The sequence below is a fragment of the Rana temporaria genome, chromosome 1, assembly GCF_905171775.1.
Source record: "Rana temporaria chromosome 1, aRanTem1.1, whole genome shotgun sequence".
Lineage (NCBI taxonomy): Eukaryota > Metazoa > Chordata > Amphibia > Anura > Ranidae > Rana > Rana temporaria.
This window is the reverse complement of record NC_053489.1, coordinates 668,021,045-668,044,219: the sequence shown is the minus strand read 5'-3', so window position 1 is coordinate 668,044,219 and position 23,175 is coordinate 668,021,045. Positions and strand designations below refer to the sequence as shown.

Genomic DNA, 23,175 nt, shown 5'->3' with positions numbered 1-23,175 from the left:
CCCGCCGGCGTATCATTGTTTTGTATTCTCAAAACAAGATACGCCGGAATTCGGCTAGGATCCAACTGGTGTAAGTCACTTACACCGTCGGATCCTAAATGCAATACTACGCTGGCCGCTAGGTGGCTTTTACGTCGATTTCAGCGTCGCATATGCAAATGAGCCGATACGTCGATTCCCGAACGTTTTTGCGCCGCTTCGCCGTAGTTTGCACGCCGCCGCAAATTACGGAGCAAGTGCTTTGAGAATACGCCACTTGCTCCACTAAGTTGCGACGGCGTAGTGTAAATAGCTTACGCTACGCCGGAATCTACGTGAATCTGGCCCAGAGTCGGTTGCTAGGCGATTGGCTCTCCTCTCTTCACATGGAAGTTGTCAGTGAGGAGAGAAGAGCGGATCTCTGCAGCCGCGGCTGGTGATCAGGGAGTATGAGCTTTCTTTTTTCTTTTTTTTTTTTTACAGCTTTTTGCACACTGATCACCAACCTAGTGTCCCAAAAACAATGTAAAGATACAAAGTCCCCAAAATAGTGTCCCCAAGACACTATCCCCACACACATGTCCCCACACAGTGTAACAGTAAAATCACATGTCTCAATGATCACCTGCGCACATCTGTACATGATCACCTGCGCACATCTGTCTGCGATCACACAAACCAATTATTATACACTTAACAGGATTTTTTTTTTTTTTTACCAAAGAAATGTAGCAGAATACATTTTGTCTTAAATTTATGTCAAAATTGGATTTTATTGGATTTCTTTTAAACTAGAATAAAGAAAATATTGTGTCCCCCCCCCCCCCCCCCCCAAATTTTGGCTCTTTTTTTCGCTTATAACGCAAAAAATAAAAATCAGGAGTTGTGAACAAATACCACCAAAAGAAAGCTCTTTGTGAGAATTTTTGTTCATAAAAATGTCATTTGGGTACAGTGTTGCATGACCGCGCAATTGTCATTGAAAGTGCGAGAGCGATGAAAGCTGAAAATTGGCCTGGGAAGGAAGGGGGCGACAGTGCCCAGTATTATTGTGGTTAAAAGTAAATCAACACTGATAACTGGAGCACTCCCACCAGTGCCGCCAATCAGTGTCACCTATCAGTGCCTCCTCATCAGTGTCACCTATCAGTGCTGTCTATCAATTCCCAATCAGTGCTTCCACATCCGTGCCTCCTCATCAGTGCTGCCAATTGGTGTAATCTATCAGTGCTCATCAGTGTCACCTATCAGTAGTGTCCATTAGTGCCTCCTCATCAGTGTCACCTATCAGTAGTGTCCATCTGTGCCTCCTCATCAGTGTCACCTATCAGTAGTGTCCATCTGTGCCTCCTCATCAGTGTCACCTATCAGTAGTGTCCATTAGTGCCTCCTCATCAGTGTCACCTATCAGTAGTGTCCATCTGTGCCTCCTCATCAGTGTCACCTATCAGTAGTGCCCATCTGTGCCTCCTCATCAGTGTCACCTATCAGTAGTGTCCATTAGTGCCTCCTCATCAGTGTCACCTATCAGTAGTGTCCATTAGTGCCTCCTCATCAGTGTCACCTATCAGTAGTGTCCATTAGTGCCTCCTCATCAGTGTCACCTATCAGTAGTGCCCATCTGTGCCTCCTCATCAGTGTCACCTATCAGTAGTGCCCATTAGTGCCTCCTCATCAGTGTCACCTATCAGTAGTGTCCATCTGTGCCTCCTCATCAGTGTCACCTATCAGTAGTGTCCATCTGTGCCTCCTCATCAGTGTCACCTATCGGTAGTGCCCATCAGTGCTGCCTATCAATTCCCAATCGGTGCCTCCTCATCAGTGCTCACCAGTGCAGCCTCATCAGCGCACATCAGTGAAGTAGAAAAATGACCTGTTTTCAAAATTCGTTTTTTTTTTTTTTTTCCGTTTGTGTAGCAAAAAAACCCCCCAGTGGTGAGTAACTACCACCAAAAGAAAGCTCTATTTGTGTGGAAAAAAATGATAAAAATGTCACAATATGCCCATATGTCCCATTTTTACCGTATTGAGTACTGTAGGTACATGGGACTCCATTTCCAACGGGCAACTCCAAAAGTTGTGTCATCCCACCTCAATGGCCATCGGCGTTCCTCAATGCAAAGCTCTGAGAGCCAATCTACCTTTTGCTTACCTCTTCTCCTATGCAGCCAGCGAGTTGAGGGGCTGAAAATTACTTCTCACCAGACAGAGAGACGGGGCCTCTAGTAATTTGGGGGGCCCTCCGCAGCTTTGCGGGGCCCTAAGCGGCTTGCATAGTGAGTTTATAGGGCGGATCGGCCCTGGCTGTCAGCCTTGCAATGCATCATGGGACTTGTAGTTTTGCAGCAGCTGGAGGGCCGCAGGTTGGGCACCCATGCTCCTAGTAGTACTGGAGGACCCCCAGCATCAGATAACTGAGGCTTTTCTAATATCATTCCTTTTTTTTTTTTTTTTTTAAGTTGACATCCGGTTTTCGAGTTTCTCACACTTTCCCCATCTGTCATGCTCTACCTCGAAAACATATACAAAAAAAGTTATTAATGATTTGCTCTTTGACATCGTCGGCGCTGCAGCACCGCAGCACCGCCTGCCTCTTGTGTTCTCCCCAATGACTCATTAGCGATATTTGATTAAAACTCTGAAAGACTCTTGGCAGCTGATGCTTCTGTTTTCCTATCATAGAAGGAGACGGTTATGTCATACAGAAAAAGAAAACGGCCCCTCGTCGTCGTTTTTTTTCACCGCTCCTTACGCTAACGAGCGTCTAAGAATAGCCGCACAAAAGGCGAGATGATCGGATTCTGACACGGACCGCGCTGATTGTAGGACACTTGACTGAAGAAAAAAAATAATAAAGTATGGAGATGGCTTTTCAATTAAAATCTGTTTTGATGACACCGGCGGCGGCGCTGACGTCACCCGGGCTTTTGTCTTTTTTGATTTTTGACATTCGCTTTTTTTATGTAATCCTTAGACGATTAGGCGCTGGGAATTGCGGCGGTCTCTTGTGTTCTAATCAATACGTCGGATCCGGTGAGAAGTACTCGCCACCGACTTCCTGTTGTTTTTTGCAGATTAATGTAATCCACTTGTTCAAAAAAAAAAACGTTCTGCATCAAGGGTGTAATGCCCGCGGAGATGCCAGGCGTGGCGGGGGGTAATTCCCTAATGAATGGCACTTGTAAACTTTTCATAGTTTGTGTTTTTTTTTTTTCCTTTCATCGAAAGATTTGCCACTTCAATACCAGACACTTACCCCCCTTCCTGCCCAGGCCAATTTTCAGCTTTCAGCGCTGTCGCTGTTTAAATGACAATTGCGCGGTCGTGCTACGCTGTACCCAAACAGAATTTTTAGCATTTTGTTGCCACAAATAGAGCTTTCTTTTGGGGGTATTTGATCACCTCTGCGGTTCTTATTTTTTGCTAAACAAATAAAAAAAAAGACCAAAAATTTGGAAAAAATAAATATTTTTTCTTTTGTTTACGTTTTTTTGTAAATTTTGAAAATAAGTACGTTTTCTCCTTCACTGATGGGCACTAATAAGGCTGCACTGACAGTGGCGGCTGGTGCTCAAAATTTTTGGGGGGGGCACAAACGAAAAAAAAAAAAAAACAATTGCCGCCTCACTGTGCCATGCCATCAAACGCAGCCACTGTGCCATGCCCTCAAACGCAGCCACTGTGCCATGCCATCAAACGCAGCCACTGTGCCATGCCATCAAACGCAGCCACTGTGCCATGCCATCAAACGCAGCCACTGTGCCATGCCATCAAACGCAGCCACTGTGCCATCAATTGTCACCACTGTGCCATGCCATCAATTGTCGCACTGTGCCCTTTGTTACCACTGTGCCCTTTAATTGTCGCCACTGTGCCCTTTAATTGTCGCCACTGTGCCCTTTAATTGTCGCCACTGTGCCCTTTAATTGATGCCACTGTGCCCTTTAATTGATGCCACTGTGCCCTTTAATTGATGCCACTGTGCCCTTTAATTGATGCCGCTGTGCCCATTGATGCCACTGTGCCCATTGTCGCCGCTGTGCCCTGTAAAAAGCCCCCCCCGCCCGGCACTTACCTTTCTGGGGGTCAGCTATCCTCCTTCCACGTCCCTCAATGTCTTCTCCCGCCCTCGATGATGCTTCAGTCAATCAGGTTACCGGTAAACCAGAACCGGTGAACCTGATTGGCTGCCTCTTGTGTTCTCCCCAATGACTCATTAGCGATATTTGATTAAAACTCTGAAAGACTCTTGGCAGCTGATGCTTCTGTTTTCCTATCATAGAAGGAGACGGTTATGTCATACAGAAAAAGAAAACGGCCCCTCGTCGTCGTTTTTTTTTCACCGCTCCTTACGCTAACGAGCGTCTAAGAATAGCCGCACAAAAGGCGAGATGATCGGATTCTGACACGGACCGCGCTGATTGTAGGACACTTGACTGAAGAAAAAAAATAATAAAGTATGGAGATGGCTTTTCAATTAAAATCTGTTTTGATGACACCGGCGGCGGCGCTGACGTCACCCGGGCTTTTGTCTTTTTTGATTTTTGACATTCGCTTTTTTTATGTAATCCTTAGACGATTAGGCGCTGGGAATTGCGGCGGTCTCTTGTGTTCTAATCAATACGTCGGATCCGGTGAGAAGTACTCGCCACCGACTTCCTGTTGTTTTTTGCAGATTAATGTAATCCACTTGTTCAAAAAAAAAAACGTTCTGCATCAAGGGTGTAATGCCCGCGGAGATGCCAGGCGTGGCGGGGGGTAATTCCCTAATGAATGGCACTTGTAAACTTTTCATAGTTTGTGTTTTTTTTTTTTTCCTTTCATCGAAAGATTTGCCACTTCAATACCAGACACTTACCCCCCTTCCTGCCCAGGCCAATTTTCAGCTTTCAGCGCTGTCGCTGTTTAAATGACAATTGCGCGGTCGTGCTACGCTGTACCCAAACAGAATTTTTAGCATTTTGTTGCCACAAATAGAGCTTTCTTTTGGGGGTATTTGATCACCTCTGCGGTTCTTATTTTTTGCTAAACAAATAAAAAAAAAGACCAAAAATTTGGAAAAAATATTTATTTTTTCTTTTGTTTACGTTTTTTTGTAAATTTTGAAAATAAGTACGTTTTCTCCTTCACTGATGGGCACTAATAAGGCTGCACTGACAGTGGCGGCTGGTGCTCAAAATTTTTGGGGGGGGCACAAACGAAAAAAAAAAAAAACAATTGCCGCCTCACTGTGCCATGCCATCAAACGCAGCCACTGTGCCATGCCATCAAACGCAGCCACTGTGCCATGCCATCAAACGCAGCCACTGTGCCATGCCATCAAACGCAGCCACTGTGCCATGCCATCAAACGCAGCCACTGTGCCATGCCATCAAACGCAGCCACTGTGCCATCAATTGTCACCACTGTGCCATGCCATCAATTGTCGCACTGTGCCCTTTGTTACCACTGTGCCCTTTAATTGTCGCCACTGTGCCCTTTAATTGTCGCCACTGTGCCCTTTAATTGTCGCCACTGTGCCCTTTAATTGATGCCACTGTGCCCTTTAATTGATGCCACTGTGCCCTTTAATTGATGCCACTGTGCCCTTTAATTGATGCCGCTGTGCCCATTGATGCCACTGTGCCCATTGTCGCCGCTGTGCCCTGTAAAAAGCCCCCCCCGCCCGGCACTTACCTTTCTGGGGGTCAGCTATCCTCCTTCCACGTCCCTCAATGTCTTCTCCCGCCCTCGATGATGCTTCAGTCAATCAGGTTACCGGTAAACCAGAACCGGTGAACCTGATTGGCTGAGACGCCTGTCAGTCTTATCCAAGGAACGCACCGCCGGTACGTCCCAAAGATAAGCATTTGGAAGCCCATGGGCTGTACTTGTGTACACTTCCCCACAGCCAACCAGCTGCTGTTATTCAGGTGGGTGGCGCTCACCATCCGGCCATCTGAATAGTGGGCGGCAGCGGCGAAAATACATAGATTCATGCAATGCATGAATCTATGTATTTCAGTGGCTGTGCGAGAGCCAGAGGGGGCGGCGCCCTCTATGGACGAACCACTACTGTGCACTGATATGCAGCACTAATGGGCATTGATAGGCGGCACTCATGGGTAGCACTGGTTGGCACTGATGGGCGACACTGATGGGCACTAAAAGGCTGCACTGATGTGTACTTATGGGTGGCACTGATAGGCGGCACTGATATGCCTCACTGATAGATGGCACCGATTGTCATCCCTTGTGGCACTAGCACGCATTGTGGGTGGGCACTGATTGGCAGTTGATTGGCAGCTGCTTGAGTACAAACTGGCATTTCCCTAGTGATCTAGGGGGGCATACTTGGTGGTCCAGTGTGGATGGCCATCTCTGCTTCCCTGCTGGGCTGGCATCCTAGGGGGGGCTGCGCTGATAAACAATCTGAGCACTTCCCCCCTCCCCGTGAGGAGAGCAGCTGATCGACTCTCCTCTATTCGCGTCTGTCGGACGCGAGTGAGGAGAAGCCGATCAACAGCTCTTCCTGTTTTTATCGTGATCAGCCGTGATTGGACCCGGCTGATCACGTGGTAAAGAGCCCCCGATGGAGGGTCTTTACCGAGATCTGTGTCAGACCGATCGCCACGTTGTGCGCCCCTATGGGCGCGCAGCGGCTGTTGTCCTGCTGGACGTCATATGACGGCCAGTCAGGATAACGCAACGACTGCCCGCTGCCCGGCCATCATTTTGCTATAGACCGGGTGGTAAGTGGTTATTTAACCTCTTGCCTATCTGGGACTTTTACCCCCTTCCTGCCCAGGCCATTTTTCAGCTTTCAGCGCTGTCGCACTTTGACAATTGCGCAGTCATGCAACACTGTACCCAAACTGAAATGTTTTATAATTTTATTCACACAAATGGAGCTTTCTTTTGGTGCTATTTAATCGTTGCTGTTTTTTTTTTTACTAAAACAAAAGAAAAAAGACTGAAAATGTTGAAAATAACGTTTTTTTTTAGTTTCCATCTGTAAATTTTGTGAATAAGTAATTTTTCTCCTTCACTGATGGGCGCTGATGAGGCTGCACTTATGGGCGCTGATGAGGAGGCACTAATAGGTGGCACGGATAGGCGGCACTGATGAGCAGGCACTGAAAGGCAGCAGTGACTGGTGGCTTACTCCGCATGGTGATTGGCCTCATTTAAAGTCCCGCTGACCAAACCCTCTTTTTTTCGGTGTCACTGATGGGCACTGATTGGTGGCACTGGGGGTCTTTAATAGAATCAGGGTACTGATGATCAGTGCCCTGATTACATGTCTGGGTGTTGCCTGCGAGGAGATGCAGCTGATCGGCTCTCCTCACCACACACTCTGTCAGTGTGAGGCGATGAGAGCCGATCACCGGCACTTCCGCATTTACATGTGACCGGCTGCGATTGGACACAACCGATCACATGATTAAAGAGCTGCGTGTTCGGCTCTTTACAGAGATCGGGGTCGCGCTGTTTCCTAGCACCACGGGGTGGGGACGATCGCTGCACGCCCATGTAGTGCGCGTGAGTGTGGCCGTTCTGGGTGCCGTTATATGACGTCCACCCAGAACGAGATTCGCACTGTCCCTCCGTTATTTGACGTTAAGTGGGCGGGAAGTGGTTAAAGTGGTTGTACTTCCATGTGCTGCCCCCCCCCCCCACCTGAGCCCTAGCTCGATCCATCGATGCGCATATTTATTTATTATGCGCAAACCAATCAAAATATATATATATTTTTTTTTTTTGTGAGCTGGCACCATCTGGTGGTGAGCCGTTGGTATTACAAGTTGAACAGCAATTCTAATGTCATTTTTCACTATTTTCACTGACATCTTCTTCCCTCCAATTAGAACCCCCAAACAGTATATATACATTTTTTATCCTAACACCCTAGAGAATAGAATGGCAATCGTTGCAATACTTTCTGTCACGCCGTATTTGCGCAGCGGTCTTGCAAGCGCACTTTTTTGGGGAAAAAAATTACACTTTTTTTAATAAAAAAATAAGACAACAGTAAAATTATCCCCATTTTTTTTTAATATTATGAAAGATAATGTTACGCCGAGTAAATTCATACCCAACATGTCACGCTTCAAAATTGCGTCCGCTCGTGGAATGGCGTCAAACTTTTTTACCCTTTAAAATCTCCATAGGCGACGTTTTAAAAAAATCTACAGGTTGCATGTTTTGAGTTACAGAGGAGGTCTAGGGCTAGAATTATTGCTCTCGCTATACTAATCGCGGCGATACCTCACATGTGTGGTTTGAACCCCGTTTACATATGCGGGCGCTGCTCGCGTATGTGTTCGCTTCTGCGCGCGAGCTCGTCGGGAGGGGGCGCGTTTTCTGGCTCCTAACTTTTTTAGCTGGCTCCTAGATTCCAAGCAAATTTGTCAACCACTGATATAATATATATTTAGCAAAAAGTAAAAAATATTGTTTTTTTTATTTTATGTTTTAAAATTGTCCGTTTTTTTTTTATTTTTTTATTTTTATAAAGCAAAAAATAAAAACCGCAGAGGTGATCAAATTTCACCAAAAGAAAGCTCTATTTTGGGGTAAGGAAGGACGTCAATTTTGTTTGGGTACAGCGGCGCACGACCGCGCAATTGTCAGTTAAAACGACGCAGTGCCGAATTGTAAAAAATGGCCTGGTCAGGAAGGGGGTAAATCCTTTCGGGGCTGAAGTATTTAATAAAGTTGGGTATTTTTGAAGTGTAGCTGCCTGGATTTTTTGGGATTTTATACCAGGACTAAGAGAGGGTGTAATCTCCCTAATGGAGACACGGACAGGAAAATTAACCCGACAGGGGTTCTAACCCCTCTCCACTCAATCCCAAAAAAAAAAAAGAAAAAGCTTTTCCTTTTTGTTATACTTTAGTGTTTGTTTTTTGACTGTAGCAGACTGCAAACAAATATAACAAAAATGTAGAAATTGTGTTGTCGGGAAGTGTACAGTGCATTCTTTATCCTATTAACGCCTGTGATCCTTTCAGGTGACAGAGATGTGGTACCAGCTTCCAGCAGAGGAGGACGGCAGCACCTTCTTTCCCACGCTGAGTGAGACAGGGATGCGAGGAGAGCAGACTTCATTCCCCAGCATGGAGGAAGGAACCATCCAATCGGAAGCCGATCTGCAGAGCAGGATCCCTGGGGGCCGGACGCTCCCTTTACAACTCGGTACAGACTTCTTACTGCACAAAGCTGCAGCCATGACTGTCCGGTGCGGTTAGTGCGTGACATCTTCACCACGCAGCGACCGCACCGTGACTTCACATTTGTGCAGGTTGTATTTCAGAACCCCCAAAAGGGGCTCCCAAAATAACTCAACAACTTTTGGGTGGTTATATAATTGTGGTATTATTATATAGGAGGTGTGACGGTAGTAGAAAATATCCCCGTCAAGCATTCCCTTCTTCCCATAAAAGACCACACATGAGCCAAAGCTTAATGCTGGAACAAGACACACTTTATTGGCAGCATGCTGCTAGTTATATACAGTTTACAAGCTAATCATCAATCGAAGAACAATGAAATCTCCACCCCCTTTCCACACACTGGGCTCCCATACAGATTATAGGTAGACACTTTGGAGCCGACCCTGACAAGGCACATTTCTTTAGATAATGACATCAGTGAAGTTAATTACTACAACGAAGCAATCAGAATAATTAACATGAGCCAATTATCTAATCATTTAGCCTGACGATACAATACACATCTCTTAAGGGTAAACACAGGTCTTCTTCACACACACAATAGATCAATTACCCTTTAGAATAGAGAGCTGGCTGGGGATGGGACATTAACATTTCAACAGTCTGTTATGCAGAGGAATGAGTCATTCGGGTCCCCATGAAATCACCTTCTACACATAACACACAGACATTAAAATAGCAGGGAGAGAATTAAACTGAAGCATATAGGCAATTGCATAAAAGTCCTTCACAGGAGGTATGACACTGTGTTAATGAGTGGCGGTAAAGTCCACTGTATTTTACTTGCAATCCTTTGAAGGCAGATTTAGCAGGCTTTGCACACTGCTTCTGGTTTAGTCTTTAGCCGATTGGCACTCAGTCCCGTTGTGCAGGACTGCAGTGGGTGGTGGTGGGTACATGGAAACAGATGGAGGAGGGAGGACCTCTGACCTTCCCTTTAGTCTTGCACAGTTGTACAGACCGTTCCTGGACTGAAATTGCTCACTTTGATTCCCACTGGAGACCAGTGGCGGCTGGTGCTCAACATTTTTGAAAGGGGCGCAAACAAACTGAAAAAAAAAAAAACATCAAACGCTGCCACTGTGCCCATCAAACGCTGCCACTGTGCCCATCAAACGCTGCCAGTGTTTGCGCCGTCAAACGCAGCCAGTGTGCGCCATCTGTTTGCCCCATCAAATGCTGTCTGTGTGCCCCCCCCCCCCCCATTGCCCAGCACTTACCTGTCTCGGGTCATGGCACTGTCCTCTGAGTCATCGATGTCTTCTCCCGTCCTCTTCCATCTTCTGCTATTGATTGATTGATTTTTGAGCTTAGTTAGGCGCCAAATGCCCACTGTGAAGACACAGTGATTCTGTGGCGCTGTGATTGGATGCCTTATAGGCGTCCAATCACAGCGCCTGTCGCTTCAGCCAATCAGGTGACGGGTAACCAGACCCGGTGCACCTGCATTTGGCTGAGTGGCGGGTCAGTGTTAGGGAAGCGATTGTATTTGCGTCCTTAACACAGCACTGTGTAAACGGCGAACGCACAGCAGTGCGCCCGCTGCTTACCATTTTGGAAGCCTTTGGCTCTAATCGTGTACTTCGAAAACACACCCGCCGCTGTAATTCATATGCCCGGCGCCCGACAAGTGGTCGGGCACATAAATAGGGGGCGGCAGCAGTGACAATAGATAGATTCATGCAATTGGTAATAGAGCAGTGTAGGAGAGAGGAGGCGGCGCTCCTGCGCCCTCTATGGACACACCGCCACTGCTGGAGACCACCTATGAGTACCCATCAGTGCTGCATATAAGCATGGCCATAGCTAGACAATTTAGCACCCTAGGCAAAACCAGCTACTTGCACCCCCCAGCCCCCCCATCAGCAATGATAAATCTGTGAAGAAATATAGGAGATAAAATAAACTCCCCTGAAGGAACAGGCTTACCAGTCCAACTGCACCATCCAGGGAAAGGGAAAAAGGGTAGTACCACCAGTGCCACTACAAGGCCAAATGACCTACCAAACCACCATATATACTCCCCACGGGAAAGAACGCACCTCCTCCACCCGGTGCGCAGTGCTCACCCGGATCAAGACCCACCGCAGAACCAATGACCGCTGTTGCCATCTTAAAAGAGGGCTGGGCGGCGGCATACCAAGCTCCAGACATTGGAGCCAACAGGGAGTGTGTGACAACCTGTCTACATGACCCCCAAGACCCAGGCAGCCAAAAAATAAAAATATACAACGATGTAAATGAGCACTACTACAAATGCGCAAACTGTTGGCGCTGTATAAATCCTGTATAATAATCTAACAAAAAAGGTCTGTATGCAGGCTCTTTATGGCTTTAGCACCACACAATATTATTTTTCTACATCCCTTCAAAGTGATGAATTTTCAAACTTGTCTGAACGCTCACATAAAAGGGGGCGGAGAACTGAAGCTACACTCTGCAGAGCTCCGTGTGGAGAGTTCTGAGAGCTGATTGGAGGGAAGAGACACACCTCTTCACACAGGAACAGAGCTGTAGCTGTCAATCAGCTGGAGGTCCCTCCCCTGGCACCATTTTTCTCTTGGTGTCAGGAAAACTTGTCATAAGTGACTCATGCTGATAGCAGAGGAAGGAGGCAGTGAAGAGAAATTATACTTTGTGCTTCTAATTGAGACAAGTACATACTATTGAGGGATATGCTTTGTTCATATTTCTTGTGTGAGGTTTACAACCGCTTTAAGACAACATAAAGTGACCCAGCCTTACCTGACAATAGAAGTAATCATTTCTATTTTCTAACTTTCCTTTATTGCAGACTTCCAGGACAGCCGTTTGTCCCCGTGCCTCCCTCTTCTCACCTCCGGATCTATTCCGGGACACAAGTTTTTTGAAGACACTTTGTTCCAGCAGACAGAAACTGAATTTGCTTCACTCAGGTACGGCTCTTGGCATTATACATGTTTTATTGCTTTGATTTCTTCTCAGGAACTGAAAGCCATTGCGAAATTAGAGCACAAGTTTTCGTCAATGCTTATAGCCATTCTACAAAGTTAAAATGCTAAAAACTATTCATAGTACGTATGTGTTCTTTAGTGTTTTCCAGCCAGTGACCATGCTGTTTTTCTCTCACCAGGGCTTCCCTGGACATGTCTGAATTTCCAGGCCCTGGATCTATGTCTTTGCAAATGACTGACGCATTAAGACTGGCCAGTAAAGAAGTGTTGATGGTCCATGAGGAAGACACCTTGTCCTCAACACAGCATTATCAAAAGAGTCCTGATGGACACCTTGACTTGAGTAGTCCTGATGGACACCTTGACTTGAGTAGCGATCAGTACCTGTCAGAACATCCTCTGAATGTTAGTCACGGGGAAAAAGAAGATGACACCATCACAGAGAACGTTCATTCTGATTCGGGAGTCTTGAAGACGATGGGCCAGCCTTCTGTTGAGGACCTCATGGCAGAAGATGGCGCTTTTCTGGGTAGCAATGTCCCAGCCCCCGTGTTGTTAGAGCTTCTAGAGAAAGAAGTTGGTCTGTCAGCTGGCAGTGGTTCGTCTTCTAGACGTTCTTCACAAACTGTTTCCACCAGCGAGGCTGACAATATTGACGTTCTATCACAAGAACCTAGAGAGGACAAAGTCGGCATTCTCAAGCCTCAAGCTCGAACAAAAACTCCAACCGGACTAAACTTGGAAGAAGAAACATTCAGAGATTCGAGTGAAATACATTTTGATGACCCCGAGTTGGAGAAAGCCAATCTCAGTGTACCTGGTCACTTAGACCAGTCTGGTATTACCTTACGGCAATCTTCTCCGGGGCTCAGAGATGAACTTCAGAAGCAGCTGTGCGTTGAGATCCAACAAGAGAGAAAAAAGAGGGAGATGTCCAAATTTCATAAGAGCAGGATTGACAGCAGTCCATCTTCACAGAATGCACTTGATTTCCCTGAGAACGTCACAAAGCCTTCCTTTAGTGGAGAAGATACAGTGGAAGAGCAGCTAAGGGGCGAGTTCACTAGGTCCTCCCATTGTATAGAACGTGGCCATAAAGAGACGGACTTGTCTCAGGCTGTAAACACCCCCATAGATGAGGCTTCTTTTATCGGGCGCCTAGCTTATCCCATCTCGCAGTCGACCCCCGGAACTTTTTCTATGAATCGGAAACAACTTTCCGGCAGAATCCAGCAAATAAAAGCCAAGCTCACAGGATCTGACATGTCTTTAAATGAAGAGCCAAATAGCAGTTCTTCAAACCCTAATGTGGCCTCTAGTGGGGTACACCAATCCGTTCAGAGCAGCCAGGGTTATCCCGAGAGCAGTGATTCTCAAAGGTCACCATCGCCCCAAAGAAAAAAAATCCAATCCTTGCCTAGCTTGAATTACATCGAAAAGGTCGGATCTTGGAACACAAACCAATCATTCGACACATTGGTCCTACGTGGTTTAACTGGTGTGTCTCCTAAAAAGCTGGCTTATAATGCCGTGGCAGATTCTTTGAACCGCATGTTGTCCAAACAAACTGACAGCAGCACATCGAAGAAAGGACTGGATGCCTCAATCAAAGGCACATCTTCAATGACGAACTTGAACGTAGAACATATAGAGTCTTCCAGTGCCTCTAAGTTGACTCGGTCTCAATCATACAACTCTGTGATAACTGCAGTGGGAGGAAACCAGGCTTCGAAGAGAACAGAGGAGAACATAGATCCTGTGGCTGAAGAAGGAGAAGAGGCAGCCAAGTTAAGCACCGTACAACCCTTTGAATCTCTACGAACACACACGATTCTAAGCCGAGATAATTCTGGGAATGAGACCAAGCACCCCAACAAGGGGGCAAGTATGGGAAAGAATGATACAGCTCACAGTCCTCCTGACTATGTTGAACATCTAGAAAAATCAAACCATGAACGAGAGAAAAGGCTTGATGAATCCAGCAGACCTCTGAATAAGAGCCTGATTATGATGGAACATTTTAGCGACGTCTCTCTTGACCAGGAATTTTCAGGAAGCTCTCATACGAGTGATCATCTTGGAGATGTCCTCCAGGATTCTGTAGGATCTTCAGTACTAGGAATGAGCCACCACCAAGGAGAACCTTTAATGCAAGTGTGGTCAGGAGAAGGAGCAACTCGGGAGAAGGAGTGGTCAGGAGAAGGAGCAACTCGGGAGAAGGAGTGGTCAGGAGAAGGAGCAACTCGGGAGAAGGAGTGGTCAGGAGAAGGAGCAACTTGGGAGAAGGAGTGGTCAGGAGAAGAAGCAACTCGGGAGAAGGAGTGGTCAGGAGAAGGAGCAACTCCTGAGAAGGAGTGGTCAGGAGAAGAGGCAACACCAGAGGACGAGTTCAACATTGAAGAAAGAATTCCTGTAAGTTTTATTGCTTCCTTGTTTATTTTACTTGTATTTTATCTCGCCATTAATACTAGGAGATGTTATTATATTTCTATAGTCGCCAAAGTTTTCGAGGGTATGCTAGCAGAAGGGTTTGGGACTTTAAATGAGGCAGATGATCAATAATCAAATACAAAAGGTTATTCAAATCAAATAAAAACGTTTAGCACATTACAAAAATGGAAAAGTGTTGGAAGCACTTTCATGTGTGTATGTGTGTATATATATATATATATATATATATATATATATATATATATATATATATATATATATATATATATATATAGTAGGGGGTTAGCTCGGTAGCGGGGTGTGTGACCCCCTGGATGGGTTCACTACACACTGAATTTATACAGAAAGGCAGTCAAAGACGGTTGAAAACAAAGATATTCTTCCATCTTGCTGGAAACAAGTGCAAGCATCCAAACAGCATAAACAAAATCAAACATAAAACAAACCCTGGCAACTTGGGGCGTCTACCTTCACCACACAGGAACCTATCTATGGAGTCTGGCACAGCCTAGTGCTGGGCAGACACTGCTGGTCCTACAGCAGAAAACAATAGTCTCTTTTTGATTTTTATCACACAGAAAGATCAACAGCACCTCACCTCTTCAGAAGTATTTCTGCTAGGGCTGGGGAAATGAAAGATTAATTCCTCGATTAATCTTTAATTTTTTTGATCGATCAAAATTCTTGACGTCACCGGACAGCCTGGACAGTGAGACTTACCCTGCTGGATGCGAGCAAACTGCACCCATTGGATTGAGGTACCTTTGCATCTGTGGAGCAGGAGGATGCATCAGGCTCCATCAGAGGAAGGGGGCAAAAATTACACTCTCGCTCGCTCGCTCGCTCGCTCTCTCGCTCTCTCGCTCTCGCTCTCTCTCTCGCTCTCTCTCTCTCTCGCTCTCTCTCTCTCTCTCGCTCTCTCTCTCTCTCTCTCTCGATTAAAAATTTCCTTTTTCAAAAAAAGGAAAGGGCATTCATTGTTGTTGCTATCAGAGTGCACATGTCAGTATGTTGTGGTCTGCAACTGTAATACCATGTGCATGTACATATTCAAATAATTACACAAAAAGAAGACACCATAAATCGTGAATAAAAAACATTTTTATTGTGTGGATTTGTAGTAGGGTCACCAAAATGACTGAAACTTTTATTTTTTTTTAGAAAAAAATACAAAAATATTGAGACACATATATATTTATATGTAGTGTACAAGACACAACAAAATACAAACAGTGCAAATTTGCTAGATGAGAAGTGCTACAGTGCTTCCTAAAAAAGACTGATTAGTAGTCATGATATTGCTTTGTTATTATTTTTTTAATATCCTTCTGCTGTCTTGAGTAATGGCAGTCTCAGAATGGCCATGAGACAGCCGCTGGCCACCCCTCCACAGCTTATCGCTCCAATGATCATGGAGGATCAGAAGAGTTGAGATGCTGACTGTCAGGCAGCATCTCTCCACTTGGGTAGGGGGTGAACAGACCTTGTTCGGTGGGCATTTTTACAGTGCAGAGACGCCAGCAAACAGCTGCTCCCCACCAAGGTAAACAAAATATAAATAATTTTTGGGGAAAAAAAATGAAAAAAATATGAAAAATTAGAGAAGAATCTCTAGAACATGTGCACATTTTTTTAATCAAATTTTTTTAATATAAATCCGCACTAATATGCATTGTTATCCATAAAACAGCTGTTTGAAGATGCTTCCATAATAAGATTTTGTTACTGTTATAAAACATTAGAATACCGCACATTGCAAAATGCCCAACATAAAACATCCTAACGATGAAAACAAAACTAGACAATATTTAACATGTCCACACATTCCTTCAGATAGCGGTGAGTTAACTTTGCATGTCTTCAATAAATGCACCAAATTTCTGCAGGTGAACACTGAGCTTGGCTGCAGTATCACTATCCAGCATATGACCTAATACAGGGATCGACAAATCCCGGGCGCCAGGTCGCCATGGCGACTAGAAATAGTGTCCTGGCGGCTTGGCTTGGAAGGTGGGGAAAAAAAAAAGTTTTATTTTTTTTTGTGAGCTGGCGCCATCTGGTGGTGAGCCGTTGGTATTACAAGTTATTACCACCAGATGTGTGAGCTGGCGCCATCTGGTGGTGGCCGTTGGTATTACAAGTTAAGCATTACAAGTTAAACAGCAATTCTAATGTAATTTTTCACTATTTTCACTGCCATCTTCTTCCCTCTAATTAGAACCCCCAAACATTATATATATTTTTTATCCTAACACCCTAGAGAATAAAATGGCGATCGTTGCAATACTTTCTGTCACGCCGTATTTGCGCAGCGGTCTTACAAGCGCACTATTTTGGGAAAAAAATTACACTTTTTTTAATTAAAAAATAAGACAACTGTAAAGTTATCCCCATTTTTTTTAATATTGTGAAAGATAATGTTACGCCAAGTAAATTCATACCCAACATGTCACGCTTCAAAATTGCGTCCGGTCGTGGAATGTCGACAAACTTTTACCCTTTAAAATCTCCATAGGCGACGTTTAAAAAAATCTACAGGTTGCATGTTTTGAGTTACAGAGGAGGTCTAGGGCTAGAATTATTGCTCTCGCTCTACCAATCGCGGCGATACCTCACGTGTGGTTTGAACACCGTTTACATATGCGGGCGCTGCTCGCGTATGTGTTCGCTTCTGCGTGCAAGCTCGTCGGGACGGGGTGCGTTTTCTGGCTCCAAACTTTTTTAGCTGGCTCCTAGATTCCAAGCAAATTTGTCAACCCCTGACCTAATGAAACAAATAATCAAATTTATTAATGGTATATAACATAATATATATTAAAATAAAAAAAATATTGATCAACATCTCTACAGCGAACATAAGAGTACACCACATTTGATTTGCAGGGCGTTCATTTCACACAGGTAGAATTCTTAAATACTGTTGATAGACCATATAATATAAAAAAGGTGTTTATTCTCAGCATTATTAGTATTACATTGGTAAACAGATACGGGTTCTATGCTATGCAGATAGCATGTACAAATTTATCTATGTCCAACAAAACATGTATATTTATTCAATAGTATGCGTGTTGCCAGCTGTTATGATATAAGAATAGTACCTGTGGGTAATGACCGCACTGTCTATAGCTCAGATTCAAAGTTCAATAACATTAAACATGTTTTTTAATTTTATGTATTTCTTGGTGAGATACTTACGAGTGCTTGACACTGCATTTCTTGATACCTCTTCTGATCCCGTGTCAACTCTGGTATCACTGCATTGGATTTCTTGTTCAGTGATATCAATGTCAAAGTCCAGTACAAATAGGATGGTCAATATCCTTGTGGAATCTGGGTTCGTCGTAGTCCTCTTCATCTTGTATGTTCTGTGTGTCTAAACAAACACAAAAATAATTACCGTATTTATCGGCGTATACCGCGCACTTTTTTCCCCTCAAAATAAGGGGAAAATCGTGGGTGCGCGCTATACCCCGATACCCACTTCCCGCGCTCAGTTTGAATGCCTGCGCCGACATATACCGAGTGCAGTACACTCGGCTACATTCGGCTAGGCTCGGCTTCGCTCGTGCTCGAGCATGGCCGAATGTAGCCGAGTGTACTGCACGACGGTATATGTCGGCGCAGGCATTCAAACTGAGCGCCGGAAGCCGCGATTCGACGGGTAACAACGCGGGGCGACACCACCGAAGCCGCAGACGGACGCCGGACCCGACGAGGAGAACACCACCGAAGCCGCAGATGGACGCCGGACCCGACGAGGAGGACACCACCGAAGCCGCAGACGGACGCTGGACCCGACGAGGAGGACACCACCGAAGCCGCAGACGGACGCTGGACCGACGAGGAGAACACCACCAAAGCCGCAGATGGACGCAGGACCTGACGAGGAGAACACCACCGAAGCTGCAGACGGAAGCCGGACCCGACGAGGAGAACACCACCGAAGCCGCAGATGGACGCCGGACCCAACAAGGAGGACACCACCGAAGCCACAGACGGACGCTGGACCCGACGAGGAGAACACCACCGAAGCCGCAGACGGACGAAGGACCCGACGAGGCCGCCGATGGACGCCGCGCAAGACACCAAAACTAAGTACTAAAAAAAAAAAAATTCTAGGAATGCGGGTCCACATTAGGGGTGCGCGCTATACGCCGGAGCGCGTAATTCCCCCCGATAAATACGGTAACGTCTAGCATATACTATGTAGTCAGGTCCTGTGCTACAACTACAATTGATGGGTGCTGGTGGTGAGGCTGCATTGATGGGCACTGGTGAGGCTAAATTGATGGGCGCTTTATTCATAATAAGGGCTATAAATAGGCAGGGTAAAGGTGGTGGAGTTTGGGAACGAGCCAAGGGGGGCAGCAAAATGAGGTTTTGCCTAGGATGTCAAATATCCTTGCATCAGCCCTGCATGTAGTGTACCAGAAACACTTCACATAATTGCATACATTTCATAAGACCACATTTTAACACCGGCCTCATTTTGGTTAGTGATTAATAAGTACATTGCAATTTACCTGCATCATTAGGATTCTGTGCTTGAGTAGTTGAACTACCAGGCATCTGTTGATCAGACTGAAGAACTACTGTCTTTTCCTTGTTGTTTGGATCTACTGTAGACTCCTCTGATTCAGAAGTACTGGATATTTTTTTCATGAAGATTGCTCGCTTCTTGGCCTTTTTACCTTAGAAATAAATAAATATCTATTATAAATATGAAAGTAATAATTAGTAATATTAGTATAGCATTATAAATTAGTGCATGGTGTATAATAGAAAAGCATGTATTTATTATTATTACTTACCGTATTTATCGGCGTACACCGTGCACTTTTTTCCCCTTATGAAGTAAGGGGAAAATCGTGGGTGCGCGATATACGCCGATACCCGCTTCCCGCGCTCAGTTTGAATGCCTGCGCCGACATATACCGAGTGCAGTACACTTGGCTACATTCGGCCAGGCTCGTGCTCACGCATAAACGTCACAGAGCGTGAGCACGAGCGAAGCCGAGCCTGGCTGAATGTAGCCGAGTGTACTGCACGACGGTATATGTCGGCGCAGGCATTCAAACTGAGCGTGGGAAGCGGCGATTCGACGGGTAACAGCGCGGAAGGACACCACCGAAGCCGCAGACGGACGCCGGACCCAACGAGGACGACACCACCGAAGCCGCAGGCCAACGCCGCACCCGACGAGGAGGACACCACCGAAAGCCGCGGACGGACGCTGGACCGACGAGGCCAACGATGGACACCGCGCAAGACACCAAAACTGTAAGTACTAAAATGTTTTTTTTTTTTACAGGAATGCCGGTCCACATTAGGGGTGCGCCCTATACGCCGGAGCGCGCAATACCCCGATAAATACGGTACTTTTTATGATTATCTTTTGGATTTCATCAAGTTGTTGATGCTCCCTGTGTTTAAGATCTGACCACCTCTTTCATACTTGATCTTTGGAACGTTCAATTCCATGCTTTTGTGAAATAACAGCAATGACCTTTTCCAGTATCTTGTCCTTTCTATAGTTTGGCCTATCATCGTTTTCCAATTTGCCATCATAATCCATTTTCTCAAAGATGCGCACAAGGTCGATCATTTCTTCTCTTTTCATAGGTGTGGCTTTCGTTTTCTTCCTATTGGCCTTTTTTGTTTCTTGGCTGTTGCTCTCTCTATCACCCATGCTGTGGCTTAACATGCGGAGCAGCGGCGGAACTAATGTGTCGCAGTTCTTGGCCGTGACGTCTACGCAGGACAGCACTGCTGAAAAAAGAGGTGGAGGCACGCATGTGCACTAAACAGTAAACACAATTTTACTGTACGGCCTGCTGGAAAAATGTTGTTCCCGCGCGCAGAAATTTCTTTGTGACGATTATTCTCACGAGGTGTAGGGCGTGCTGTAGAAACAACTCGTTCACGTGGACAGGAAAGTTTAAAGATTATTCTCACGAGGATCCTATGCATCCGGAAAATAATTGGATTTAAATCCCAGGTGGACTGTGGAAACAACAGCTGGTGAGATATTAGGAAAATTCGTAGAGTGAATGGTTTGAACTTTGCTAAAATATGTTTTGTATTTTTTTTTTTCAGAGTGATGACAGATAAATTTTACTTCACGGATTTCCTACCGCAGTTTATAGACATGTATAGGGAAATGCCATGTCTATGGAAGACTAAAACCAAAGAATATTCTGACAGAAATAAAAAGCATGAGGCCTATGTAAAGCTGGCTGAGCTATGCACTGCAGTAAATCCACATGCAAATGTGAAGTACCGTATTTATCGGCGTATACCACGCACTTTTTTGCCCTGAAAATCAGGGCAAAATCATGGTGCGCGGTATACGCCGATACCGCTTTCCCGCGCCGAGTTTGAATACTGCGCCGACATTTACGGAGCGCAGTACACTCGTGTATTGTCGGGCAGTCTCGGCTCCTCTCGCGCTGACGTCCTGTACGTACAGGACGTCAGCGCGAGAGTAGCCGAGCCTTCCCCGACAATACACGAGTGTACTGCGCTCTGTATATGTCGGTGCAGTATTCAAACTCGGCGCGGGGAGGGACGCCGCAGAAGGACGCCGGACCCGACGAAGAGGACACCCGAAGCCGCAGACGGACGCCGGACCCGACGAGACCGCCTATTGCGCCGCGCAAGACACCAAAACTGTAAGTACAAAACAACTTTTTTCCACAGGAATTCGGGGAAACTTTAGGGGTGCGCGCTATACCCCAATAAATACGGTATGTAAAATCTAAAATAGAAAATTTAAGAACAGTTTTTAAAAAAGAACTCAACAAAATAAAAGAATCACAAAAGTCAGGAGTAGGTGCTGATGATGTTTATGTTCCAAGACTGTGGTATTATGACAGTCTTCTTTTTCTGACTGATCAGACTGAGATGAGAAGCTCCATCAATACATTGAATTTAAATGGTGAAGAAGATGAGGATTTTGATCCAGATGCATCGCCATTGATCCCAGTAAGCATTTATTTCTTAATTGCATCTCTTTACTGGCTAATTATAACTGTTATTTATTAGTTATTCCCTATTTAGTAGAGAAAGTGGAGAACGAACCGCTGAACAATATCACTAATTAGAATCATAATTACACAATTTTTTTTACACTTTATATTAATAATTTTTTCATGTTTTTTTAGGAAAGCTCTACCAACAATTCTGTGACTACATCTCCCACAAGACTGTCACAAAGCAGGCCCCGTAAACGTAAAAATATTGAGGACTCCACAAATAAATTCTTAGCACAGGCTACAGCTGCTCTGCAATCCAAAACGGATGACTGTGATGCCTGTGGAATTGTTACTGCAAACAAGCTAAGGAAGATGTCAGAGGAGCAACGTCGGTTCTTTGAACCTTTATTGGTCCAACTACTCAATAAAGGCGTCAAGGGAGAACTTAACATAAATACATTTATTGGAGAACATCCTACAACAACGATGTTCCATACTCCTCAGCATCGTGCCACTCCTTCCACATCCTATCCTCAACAGCAGCAGGGTACCCCACCAACAACCCATCATCAACAACATCAAGCTACGCCATGGTCTTATCCTACATCTGATAGAGCTGTGTCCTCATGGGGTTCAGATTTCCAGTTCACTAACCTTTAGTTTTTTTTTTTTTTTTTTTATTTGTTCATCGCCTGTTTAGAAAGAATGCTCTGTCCCTAAAGCATTGTTTAGTGAGTGAAAAACGTATATAGCGCTGCACATGCGAACTAAATCGCCTCTGGGCGCTTGTTTGACCATTTCTCCTTTGACCTCAAAAGAGATGGGCTTTGATCTTTCTCCTAAAGGCCAAGTGGTTCTCCTCCAACCGAATGGAGGTTGGTAAAGTGTTCCAAAGATGAGGGCCTTGGACAGAAATTCTTCTTTCTCCTTTTGGACTTGTATCTGGTTTTGGGGATTTGGAGTGGATTTTGGTTGGAGGATCGCAGCGCGCGATTGGGGTTATATGCCTTTAGTTTTTCGCATAGATATTTGGGAGCATTTCCCAAGATACATTTATGCGTCAGACAGAGTGCTTTGAAGGTGATTCTGTCTTTCACTGGCAGCCAGTGAAGGCTTCTCAGTAAGGGGGAGATATATTCCCAAGGTTTTTTCCCAGTCACAAGACGCGCGGCCGTATTCTGAATGGCCTGCAGGCGAGTGATTTGGTACTTTGAGAGTCAGAGGTAAACGGCATTTGCATAGTCAAGTCTGGAGTTGACAATTGTTCCCACCATGACTGCTATGTCTTCTTTGGGGATAAATTGAATAAGTCTGCGTAGTAGGCGCAGCAGATGATGGGATCCGCTGACTACTGACCCTAATTGTGCATCCATTGTCATGTAGGTGTCAAAGATGACTCCGAGACTTTTCACTTGGTGCTAGGGGTGAGATTTTTCCCAGAATGGGTGGAGGTATCCATGGTGTTGCTGGTTGATTCTTTCGATTGGCGTGAAACAATTTAGGCCCGTAAACTATTTCTATAGAGCCTTGTTATTTGAATATTAACAGTTGGATTTTCATGAATCCTTAAAAATTAATTTGGAGGATAGTGTTTGACTATTTCAACCTGAAGTATATGTG

At 45.3% G+C, this 23,175-nt stretch overlaps 1 protein-coding gene across 1 annotated transcript in view; it reads left to right on the top strand.

Moving 5' to 3' along the window:
* The window catches only part of LOC120924595, a 31,266-nt gene extending 9,021 nt beyond the window's left edge, over positions 1 to 22,245 (top strand). Inside the window, exons 2-5 of the mRNA XM_040335585.1 lie at positions 8,973 to 9,156; positions 11,989 to 12,109; positions 12,307 to 14,539; positions 21,745 to 22,245. Coding sequence (XP_040191519.1) covers positions 8,973 to 9,156; positions 11,989 to 12,109; positions 12,307 to 14,539; positions 21,745 to 22,215 — 3,009 coding nt within the window. The 3' untranslated portion in view covers positions 22,216 to 22,245. The remainder of the gene's footprint in view (positions 1 to 8,972; positions 9,157 to 11,988; positions 12,110 to 12,306; positions 14,540 to 21,744) is intronic.
* Positions 22,246 to 23,175: the final 930 nt, after the last annotated feature.